Source organism: Hyposmocoma kahamanoa, unplaced genomic scaffold, assembly GCF_003589595.1.
Source record: "Hyposmocoma kahamanoa isolate Upper Pololo Valley unplaced genomic scaffold, ASM358959v1 102, whole genome shotgun sequence".
NCBI lineage: Eukaryota > Metazoa > Arthropoda > Insecta > Lepidoptera > Cosmopterigidae > Hyposmocoma > Hyposmocoma kahamanoa.
Genome location: NW_020653337.1, coordinates 18,603,806 through 18,616,108, shown reverse-complemented (window position 1 = coordinate 18,616,108; position 12,303 = coordinate 18,603,806). Strand labels below are relative to the sequence as shown.

Below are 12,303 nucleotides of genomic sequence, written 5' to 3'. Positions count from 1 at the left end.
TCACACATTAGCTCTTTCGAGTCCTGGCTCTTGTGATTATGAACTAGAGTATAAGCATATATATATACATATAGATACAGAGGATCGAAGGAATATTTTCGTGTTCGATTTTTGTATTAATAATTATAACAAACTAGTGGAGTAATTTCACAAAAATAATTAAATATCATGGTGGAACATCGTGATATTCAATAAAAGCTTAAAAATTACTTAGAAGCGATATCTTTAGTCAGTTGCTGGTAGCTGTAAAGGTACGTGGCTGTGTGAAGAAATAGATTTGTCACAGATGGCGCTATGTTAAAAAGTCGTTACGAATGAAAACCGAAGATCTGCAACAAGCAAATAGAAAAAACTCGTAAGGTCCGTTGGTTCGTTCCGTAGCTTAATTGGCATAGCGTCTGCCACAGTTTGCTAGAAAACGTTGGTTCGAATCCAGCCGAATTGAAGAATTTTTTTCTTAGTGTTCGATCTTTGTATTAATAACAAACTAGTGGAGTAATATCACAAAAGTAATTGTATAACATGGTGAAACATTGTGACATTCAACAAAAACAAAAAAACTTCAAAATTAGAGTACCTACCTATAAGAAATTTTGCAATTGCTTTATTGAGAAACACTCCACATTTGTTCTAGTCTAACTAGAGATAGTCCAGACTAACCAGTCGTATGTACTTGGTAAGTAATAAATTTAACTGATAGTAACGCGAGCACGTAAGGGCAACAGGCTAGATGTAAACAAACAATTAACTAGATTGTTGGTCAGTACGTCACAAATATCGTCTCATAACTCATTTCGAATTAATAGTGTTTGTTGGAACATTATTACTAATGAAATCAAAATAACGTCGCCCGCGTCGCGTGATATGCATCAATTCTGACATATCGCACCACAAAAAGTCTCGTAATAAATTCCTCCAACGTAATTACTTCAATAACTGTATTAGTACCAACAATTCCGTTTATTTGTTAGGCAATATTAATCCACCATTTTAATAGATTGGTTTACATTGGTAGGTATTTGTCATAAACACAAACGATAACATAAATTAAGTTTTAGTCGAATATTTCTTGGGATATTTCTGTGCTCTAGTGAAAAAAGGTATAAGTCAAAAAAGCCAACTTCACAAGGAAACGCGAAAAAGACTTAACGCCTTTAACTATTTTTCGCGTCTCCTTGTAAAGTTGGGCTTCTTTACTTGTAATCCCTTTTCACTAGAGCCACAGATTTTTGCTTTCTATGAACTTAGTGAATTCGCTAAATCTTCTTTTTTATTCCCAAGAGGGTACCTTATGTACTGGACGTTACGATATTTAACCCCATGACACTAATCAGTACTTATCATACGCCTACTCAGCATTAAAAGGCTTCTGTTTAATACATAAACTGTTCAACAATGCTTATGTACTCTCGCATTTGCTTACGGCTTACCCCTTTAGTCCGCCATCACGATTTTCTAATACAATTACTAGATATATATAGAGGAACAAAGGAATCCATACAAGGAGCTGCATATGCAGTGGAAATCCATAATGAGATTTCTGACTAGTGGCACAGGGCGTACACGCTACGGCCGAAGGGCGGAAGGTTGAATTATTCTCATCATTAAGGTTAGGTTTACTTTTTTTTCTCTTACCTACAGTTAGTCGCTATGGACATCTTCTCCCCTAAAACTTGAGCTCTAAATTCGACTCTATGCCAATCAAATTTAAAGTGTATGAGAATAGCGAGCTACGAAGATAAGGCCCAAAAGCCAAATCATAAAGTTTGCACGACGAGTGTTAAACAAAAATTTATAAACAATTGAGATCATAAAAACTTTTAAAACTATATTTACGCAAAAAAATGTATAACAGAGCACGAAAACTTAACCAAATTCGTCGACGTATTTTTGATAAAATCGATGCCAATGTTATCAAAAATAAATACTTGTTTTAAATGCTTTTTTCCTTGGAGTATAGTATACATATACCTCTGAAAGATGACCAACTTGAAATCTAAATTATGCTATCAATTTGCTATTGTTATTGTTTTAGTTATTATTTTAATCTATTTTAGCTAAATCAGCTACACAATAATTGACACCTAACCAATTCTATCAAAGAATTACTGCCTAATTGGTTTTCTAATGACTAGTTACAGTTACATAGGTACATTTCCTAAGCTGCATTATTATAATACTGAGAATAACCACATTGTAGGTAACAAGGCTGACACAATTTCATTCTGAAAGTCTACAAAGTATGTAGTGTTGTATAAATAAGTATTTAATATATAACTATTACTTTCAATATATATATATATCTAGGCATGATTTAAAAATATAGAAAATAATTTTTTTGCAGGTATCTGTCAAACTATTGCCATTGAAAATTATGGTTATAAATAAAAGCTTTAGTTCTGTTGTTTTACACTTACTGTTTAATTTTGTTCATTACTGATGATGTTTCAAATATAAAAAAGTATCTAATAAGAAAATAACAAACAACATGATTTAGGTATATCTGTAAAATAATTAAAAAAAGCTCTCTGTGTCTCACATTGTTGATAATGGGTTGCAATATACAATGAAAAATATTGTATCTAAATGAAACCATTATATTAATAATAAATTTAAAGTGCATGTGACACTGTTATCACAGGATTAACGTGGTTTAACGACAATGATTTAACCAGTTCCATCCTTAGTCATCCCAATTCACTTGATGACAGTCATGCCATACGAAGGTACCTTTCAGTGACTGGGGAGCATCCAATGCCAGGTAAAGTGGGGCTCGAGCACCGCGCTCTGGAGTAAAATCTCCCATGCCTTTCGTCATATCAGTTTTGACAAAGCCTGGGTGAACACAATTTATTGAAATGTCTTTGCCTTCCTCATTGAACTGCCTCTGATGCACAAACGTTAAAGCCGACATTGCCACTTTTGACACCTTGTAATCTCCGTAATGACTGGCAAATGACAGGAATGTGGATTTTCCATTCTTAGCTGCCTGCAGGAAGTCCTCAACAAATTGCAGTATCTCGTCCACCGTTAGATCATCTTTGACCAGCGTATCGAGCCACAATTGTTTCCTAATATTCGACAGCAGCCCCCAATCACTGCTTATGTTGACAATTCTAGCATTGTTCGTAAGGAGTGGATACAATGTTTTCGATATAGTCAGCAAACTGTAAAAGTTCGTGTCCATTAACTTTTTGGAGTCTTCGTACGACGATACGGGCTTGTCAAAGTCCAGTATACCAGCATTGTTAACTAAGACGTCTATTCCTTTATGATGAGTAGAAATATACTTGGCAAACTCTTGAACACTGTCTTCGCTGGTGACGTCCAGCATATGAAACAAGGGCTTAAGACCTAGTTCTTCGAGCTTCCTCACTGCTTGCCTTCCTCTTTCGTTGTCTCTAGCTGTAAGGTACACAGCACCATCGAACTTCTTACACAAGCCCTTCACGATCTCGAACCCTAAGCCCCTATTGCCACCAGTTACTACTGCTACTTTGGTTTCCATGTTGTACATAAAAAATAGAAACAATTACGTAGAAAATACTACGTTGTAAAAATAAATATTTACTTTATCTCCAAACCTATTGACCCCTCCTCCCGGTCATTTTTACTACTTGACTTTTTATGTTTTAAACGATGCTGTCAAATTTTGAGCACAGGAACTTGACACATAGAGCCAATTTATCTGTCCAGAAAATGCCATAATTTGTTTTATTGCATCAATGGCGAGCATTTATTTTTACATTCTCCAATTATTTATTTGAGGTTTCAGATATTTATTCTCATAAGAATTTACAATTCACTTAAATGAGAACCTATGGACTAATTAAAACATTAATAAGTATATTTTGCATACGCGAACGTGCTGCACTCTTAATTATTAGTAATAACTTAAATGTGAATGATAAAAAATAATTACGCTTCTATAAAAAAAGAACACTAAAAACATAAAAATTTGATCGATGTTGTTTTTGTTTATTTTAATGTGGGTAAATTTTAAACTTATTATTATTACTACAAAAGCCGAACCAGTGCGCCGTTGAACCAACAAAAACAGTGAAACGTGTTACACAGATCAGCAATAACTAGATGTGGTAACTTTTCGAGTACAGATTGATACGATATGTTTTACGTGTTGTTGCTAATTTTATTATTTTGATCAAATAAATGTATTTTGAGTAACTTTTTGAATTTATACGTTTTTTTAGTTTCCTTTATAATACTAGGTAGTTCGTCGTAGATTTTAGCACTTTCATATGTAATATATCTTTTGTCATAGTTTATTCTAAGTGGACGAAACACAAGTTTATTTGCATTTGTCAAACGCTTCGATTGGGTATTTTCGTGTTTGTATTTAAAAGTAATATTTGTATGTATTTCTTTAGATATTATTTTTCGTATCAGCAGGCATGAGTAATATTTATAAGTTGCAATAACATCCAATAATTTTGTTTCCTTATATAATTTTAGGGTAGGGGTTAGACATCGAGTATATAACCAAAATTAAATAATCGTTTAATAAGTTTATTTTGCGATATTTGTAGTATATTAAGATTACTTTTAGCTGCTGAACCCCAGATTTCGAGGTCTGGTGTTTATCAAAAAGAAGGCTAAGTATTTCTCATTATCTGAGTTTTCTATTATCTATTGTTAATGGTAAGTGGCTCGAACTTTGATATCACTTTGTTTTTGGCACATAAAATTACTATTTAAAAAAAAGACAATTACTAATTATTATTTAAAGTAAAAAACCACGATTCAAAACATTTCTTTTTAGAAATTTCAGAACTGTACCACACCATATGGGGGTAGACTAAAACAATATTCACTGAAAGAATGTGCGGAAAGAGGAAGTGATGGACATGAGAAAGAAGGCAACATAAGATCTTTATAATTTAATTTCAAAGTTTTTCTTGGAACTATACACTATACACTCAAAACATTTCATTAGACATACAGAGTGTAGACGGTGCGTAGCATTTTTAATTATCTATAGGTACACAATGAAAAAGCACTTGGGTATTTATTTGAATCGCAGCTGCGCCCCTGTTCCAAATGTACAGCAAATTTATTAAAGGAGCACTGGTATAGTGAGCTAAAGGTAAATGTGAACAAACATTGAAGTGCTAGTTTGTATGCATGTGGCCCGCCTAAGTAGTGAAATGTCTGTATGTAACAAATTACATCACTAATAAAATGCATTCTTCACCTAATAGAATTACAATATTTACACAAACATTTCGTCAGCGTCAGCGAAATATTATCTTTGTTCTTCGTTCACTCAGTTAAAACGTATTTATTCATTCCAGTAAAGTATCCTATCATTTACCTACATAGTGAGACTAATCAATTTTAACAGCAGCATAAATTTTCCTGATAAAAGTATATGCTGCGAAAAATCCTATTGTCCCCGTTAGAAGCCAGAATGTCAAAACCATGAGACCTGCAAAAAAACAAAAAAACTTGTTAAACAATTGGATGCTAACCAATATAATCATAGTTTTGCGAAAATGGCACCTAAAGCTATTTCGTTGTTGTTGATAGTTTGTTCTAAAATTTACTTATAAAATGAAACTTTTGCTGTTGTGCTTGTTGTTGTATGGTAATTATAGTAATACATCACAACAATTTATCACTAGAACAAACATAATCAAATATTATCAAAAATAACGAAAAAAAATAGGTGCCATTTTCGCAAAACTATGATCATATTGGTTGACACGTTATTTCTTATCTATAATATATATATATCAATAACATTTTGTTATAAATTCAATTTTTTTTGGATGTAAGTCGCAGATATTTGGTTTTTTTTTCAAACAAACCAACGTTTCGGGCCCTTTCCAGTTACCATGTGTATTTTTTTTCTAATCGATTCGAAAAAAAAGTAGTTCTATTTCCTATGTGTAACAATCGCGAAACCCTAAGAATTCGACACTTATTAGGGTTGTAAATTATAATCTTGAATAGTATTTACATGGTAAAAATTTTTGCATGTACTAAACATGCTTAATATGGGTGTCGACTTGAGCCGGTTAGAAAACCGGCTCAAGTCGATTTTATCAAAGAGCGAAGCAAGACGTTAGACGTGTCGCTTTCGCTCGGACCGCCCCGCACCGACGCGAAACGCACATTGTCTTTTCTTTTTCTCTCTTTCTCTGACATTAAAGAGGTTAATAATTCAGAGATGGAATCAACAAGCACGCCAGTCTTTAAGACACATACAGTCGGAATTCCGTTTCGGAATATCGATTCGAGATTTCGTACATACATCACACACATACGTTTATTTCCATTCGGAATAACAAGACTCAGCTGAGAGACACGACGCATTGGGTCCAGATATTCTCGCAGCGAAAATACGTACGGAATTTACGACTATGTGTTCAAGTGTGTTGCGTCTATGGAAGACTTGCATTCGGAACGACTTTTTCCGTGGAGAATTCCAAATACACAATCCACCATTATGGAATTTTGAATCGGAAAAATTCGAACGGAATAGTACTGTATGTGTGTGATAAGTCCGTGATTTGTATGAGTCCGGAATTTCGAAACGGGATTCCGACTGTATGTGGCCGGCCTAATACTTCGGAACTTTTATTATCTACGCTCACCATGGTAAAAATGAATGTGCAATTGTTGTAATAGTACTTCTCAATTAACGTTGAATTTACCTGTATAACCAATGTAAAGCAAGGTGGGTATGAATTCTGTGATTTCCAATTTCGTGAAGAAATAAAATATTGAGTAAATCAATATATACACAGCAGATCCACCAGAGACGATAAAGCTCTTCCACCACCAGTGGTAGTCCTGTCAAATACAAGTTAAGAAATGTTTCATATTGTGTTTATTAAGAAATATTATATAGTAAACTATATGTAGTAACAATATAAACCGCGGCTAATTAGCAAGATTCTTGTGACTCATTCTATGATTTAAAAATGAATATTTGCATATCCTTAATAATTTAATCTATAAGTTCTTGTCGTGTTCCCCTGTTATGAAGAACCAACCCATAGACTATAACTACGTGAATCTAGGTGACGGACATCAGCATTTCATTAAACTGTGTATCGAGTGTTCGACGACACTCGTGTCGTCTCGACAATCATGGCGAATAAAGAAAATAAAAAGGTATCCATTGGGGGATATTTAAAATCTGATGGTCTTTGATTCTAGTCATGTTGTGGGAATTTTGTAAAACTAATGTCTTCATAAATATTGTTGTCGGATGTTGATACCAGCGCCATTACTTCAGGGTCGAAAAGTTACTATTAAATGTGCACATACTCACTTCTCCACATAACTGGAAGTAGACCATAACAATAGATATTTGTGACACGGAAACCACCAAAATCCAAAATACTAGGAACAAAAATCCAAATAGGTAATAGAACTGGTTTTCCCACAGAGCATTGAAAATGAAAAACAGTTCAATGAAGACAGCACCAAATGGAAGAATACCGGCCATCAGAACGCTGAAATGAAATTTCATTTTCTGTTCAAACAATGACAAGGTTACACTGATCTTAGTTGTATAGTATCTTCTTGAATGTTATAATTCTTTGTTAACTGGTCATAAAACAAATTAAAGTGCACCTGAAATTTGTTAATGTTCATTATTATGAAAAGATTTTTGCTATCTCCATCTACCTATCAGCACATTATTTTAAAGTATACATAAATAGTTATAAATTAATATGTTGGCCCAATTGCTCTGCTACACTTACCATATAAAATAATTCATATACCAAACTTGCTCTGGCACTTTTCTTGGAATAAAATTAGTCCTCACTGGATGTTGGAATGGTTGCTTACGGCATCCGAAATAATAGCCCAAATACACTAATGGTAGAGATATGCAGAACCACAGGCACAATAAAGCCATCATAGTCGAAAATGGCACTGCACCACTGGAATGTTTTCCCACTAGGAAGAAATTTAAAAAGAAGCATGTGCCAAACACAATAGCTGGATAGAGTGTAGCCGTTAGGAACGCTGCTTGCTTCCATTGTTTCCCTTTCATGGTATTGTACAAGCGTGCAGAGTAGTAACCGGCGATGAGCCCCATGAACACATAGAGGAAAATGGCTGCCGTCATTAACGCGCCTCTACTTGCAGGTGACAACATACCAAGCATAGCAATGACTGAAAAAAAAAACAAACAAATTTTGACATCATACACAATGATTTCATTTATGTATTTATAAAACATGAAATAAAAAGGTTAATAGACATGTGTATGTACAGTCAACAAAGCTGAGTCTAGAGCTCTCAAAATGCTGTGAGATAAAACCTTGAAAGTTTAGTATTGTCTGTGTTGTACTAGAGTTGTAACGTTACCCAAATGGCTTATTGCAATATGGAATGCCACTCACATATCGTAATTAAAGCCATTAAGAATACTTGAATACCACTGCCAATCACAGCAGCAAACAGCATCCTTTTTGGAGGTGGCCTAAAGACATCTCCGTGCACTAATTTCCAGCCTGTTTCCTCCATCATGTCATCCAGACTTTCGTCGGAATTGTATCGTGCAATGTCCCTTCTTAATGTTCGAACCATAATCATTGTCAAGATTCCTGAAAATATTTGATTATTCATGCATCGAATTATCACACATATAATTTTTAATTTTAAGGTATACTCGCAATTTCTTTACCTGATAAAAAAAATAAAACAACAATGGAGTTGACAATCGAAAACCAATGTATTTGGACATCTTTCATATCTAAATAAATGTCCCATCTTGATGCCCAACTCACGTCGGATTCTCCCCATTCAACGGAATATGTGAAATATAATTTAGTTCCTGTGTCTTCATTTACCAGTTGTGGTTTAGTATCTACTGCAGGGAATGTACAAGAATCGTCAACAAATTTTAGCTCATCTTTGTCAACTGAGAATGTGTCAACTTCAAATCCTACAACTCTGTATGAATCTCTGTAAAGGTATAAACTTATGTTACAAAAACGATAAATATAGACAAGTAAATATAGACAGTTACAGATACCAGTGAAAAAAGTAAACAAGTAAAAAAGTTATTAGTTTTATTCGTCATTTAGAATAATGTGAAAAACCTAACATCAATTATACTTAAATTTAATATGATTTTGTTTCTTATGGACATTTTTCACAATTTTTTTCTTTGACAAAAAGTAATTGATTTAAAAAATGTGACTAGCAGTAAATAATTTTGATTAACACACTGATCATTTTGGATTTAACTTAATTGATAAATTTTAATAACAATGACAGTAACAAATTTTTTTATTGAATTGATATTCAATTATTTTTATGTGAAATTACTCCACTAGTTTGTATAATTATTAATACAAAGATCGAACACTCAGGCTAAAAGTCGTTGAAAAACCAAATACACAGATACGACGCAAGCACAGAAAAATTCGTGAGGTCCGCTGGTTCGTTCCGTGGCTTAATTGGTATAGCGTCTGCCACGGTATGCTAGAAGACGTCGATTCGAATCCGGCCGGATCGAAGGAATTTTTTCGAAGTGTTCGATCTTTGTATTAATAATTATAACAAAAAAAATGATAGTAACTATTTTAAAAAAATGGCTAACTGTATTGGTATAGCAGGGTAATGAATTTTCTTTTTAAATCTCTTTACAGATTGTATGTATAGTACACATACAATCTGTAAAGGGATTTAAAAAGAAAATTCGGTAGTGAAAATGGTGTTTACGCATGGCACTTGTTCTTAAGTTAATAAGACAAAATAGTTAATTACAGTCAAATACTTACTGACTATGTTTATGATATTTGAGAGACAATTTCAAATGGTTATTTATGTACGCTTTTCCTCTCGACATGAATCCGAGCCGGTAGCCTTGTTCTATTACCTTTTCCATTGATTCAGGGTCGATCACTCTAGTTGCAATGGGTAAGTTGTCAACTAATCTGTAATCATAGAATTAAATTTATGTTGTTAATATAACTCTTACTGAAATTTTATAAAACAAAATGACAAATACATTGTATTTGGTTGAAATTATATTTAAGAATTAAATTATTCTCTCTGCACTGAAGAATTTAAACAATTTATCAATAAACATGTAGGTACAATATTGACTTTTTATTTATAACATCAAGTGATGGGACGAACAAGTTGTATGCCTAACGGTAAGCTACACGCCACAGTTACAGTGCCAGTCAGAGCTTTAAATTGCAAAGATCTGAGGGCCACTACCACTGCACCCATCACCCTGAGACAAGTTGGCAAGTCCCATGTGCCTGTAATTTCACCAGATTCGATACATATGGAAGAAAGAAAGAAACAGTTATTCAGCTTAAGAAAAATTAAAACAGAACAGACAATACAAATTATTGATCACATATACCTATAAGCTGAAACGGATCCAACTCGGCATTCGTCACAGCTCGCCTGCTGTAACGCTGGCTTTAATTTGGAACCACTTTTATAAGATGAGATGACATGTAAGTACTATATGGGATGTGTGATTGAATTTTTGATAAGAGAGCATGATAGCTTACTGCTGGTGATTGACACAACTTGACAAGTATGGACTGCTATACATTGACAGGCCTTCTTCATTATTCTGGGAGCAATATTAGAACAAAAGAGTACAGCTTGATGTGTTGTTGAATGTAGAAATGAACTTTAGCAGAATAATGAAATAAAAAGGATTTGAATTCAATTTATGTTAAATCTGTATCATTTCTAAACAATGAATACATAAGTATGTAAACAAGTATGCTTCTTGAGGGCACATATAGCTGTCAAACCTCAACATTTGCATGCACTTTAACATTACAAAAGTTGAAATCTGCCAAAATGCGATGGAATGGAGCTTGTTAGACACAATTTTTTTTAAGATTTAAAATTATTTTTAATAAGGCCTGTAACACTTGGGTGTCAATGTCGGCCTTGTGATGTCAATCCCTGTGGATTATTCTACTATATCGTGTCGCCTCATAGTGAGAGACAAGACCTCCCATATGAGTATAGTGTTTTAGCCCTCTTCGCCAACGGGTCACCCAACACAACATTTAACTCCCCAATCTGCCCAATAACCCATAATTGAAATTGGCTTCTTAGAGTCACATAATGGCCACATTCATAATAACAACGCATACACTCAACATTGCCCGCGCACTACACACACACATAGACAACCACAAATTACCCAAACTCATGAGAGAAATAAATGTAAGCCATACAAATATTACTCCTAGTCTGGGAATCGGACCTGGGACTTCTGCATGGTAACCATTCGGCCAAACACAACGAGGTAGATTAAATAAGTAGCATATAGGTGAAAACCATTAGAGAAAGACATGTACAGAATTGGAAGAGGCGTGAACAACAATGTGGAACAGAAAAAAATTAAATAATGTGAATTTTCATTATTTTAACTACAACAAAACTTTAGGACTGGCAGGATGTAAAAACCAATTTCACAAAATATGAGATATTAATGTAAGTGGCAATATTTTCATTTCAAAAGTTAAATATGTGATAAATGCCCTTCCTTCGCTTCAGCATCGATATACACATACAAATTTAATTATTTATACTACTTACAAATGCACAAAATATTCCCGCTCAATACGACTTGCAACCTTCTCAGACTCTTCTACGCTCCAGTTTATTGGATTATTTTTGTGATGGCAAAGAAGCCGGCACTTGACATTCTCAGCCATGTGAACTTCGTAAGGTGTATTTACAATGCGGTCCCCTCTCAACACTTCACCAAGATTTTCAGATTTATAAACAAACGTTCCATTCTTTGGCAAACAAAATGGCAAAGAGTAATACTCGTATGGAAGTTGTGTATGTATACTCGTCATTTTGACTGCTTTCACTTCAATTCTTTGGCCTTTCTTAAACTCCACAGGTGCCACACCAGGAACATAGAATCCATTGCTAAAACTTATCACACTGCCTAAAAGTAGGAAGCAACAAAGTCGAGCCTGCAATAAAATATATTGGTTTATTAGAGACAAGAAATAATTATCAACAGAGTATATAAAAAAAAGAAATTACGTACCCTAAACATTTCTGTAATTTTTGTACTTAATATTGAATCAATGCAAATTATACATTTTATTAGTAGTTTTAGGTGCAATAGCGCTATTAACATTCACTACATAGATACAACAACCTGAGTAGTTCTTTGGCTTTGCTAAAAAATGGTATACTGAGGTGTAAATTACGAGACAAACCGATAATAATAATTATTATTGTTAGAAAAGGAACAGTGCTGCAGTGAGTGGTCCGGAAGGCAGCACAAACGAGCTGCACAGAGAGTCTGCT

The 12,303-nt window shown here is 34.0% G+C and overlaps 2 protein-coding genes across 2 annotated transcripts; both read right to left on the bottom strand.

Moving 5' to 3' along the window:
* Window positions 1-2,412: 2,412 nt before the first annotated feature.
* On the bottom strand, window positions 2,413-3,600 carry LOC113236046 (carbonyl reductase [NADPH] 3-like). Its single transcript, XM_026472039.1, has one exon. It carries the CDS (start codon window positions 3,515-3,517, stop codon window positions 2,684-2,686), a length of 834 nt encoding a protein of 277 aa, XP_026327824.1. The 5' UTR covers window positions 3,518-3,600; the 3' UTR covers window positions 2,413-2,683.
* A 1,329-nt stretch (window positions 3,601-4,929) lies between these two features.
* LOC113234847 (transmembrane 9 superfamily member 4) lies at window positions 4,930-12,297 on the bottom strand. The gene is made up of 9 exons (XM_026470371.1): window positions 12,038-12,297; window positions 11,572-11,960; window positions 9,771-9,926; window positions 8,669-8,949; window positions 8,385-8,588; window positions 7,737-8,154; window positions 7,301-7,484; window positions 6,678-6,816; window positions 4,930-5,446 (listed from the first exon to the last, which is right to left on the bottom strand). The coding sequence occupies exons 1-9, from the start codon at window positions 12,128-12,130 to the stop codon at window positions 5,346-5,348; spliced, it is 1,965 nt and encodes a 654-aa protein (XP_026326156.1). The 5' UTR covers window positions 12,131-12,297; the 3' UTR covers window positions 4,930-5,345.
* Window positions 12,298-12,303: the final 6 nt, after the last annotated feature.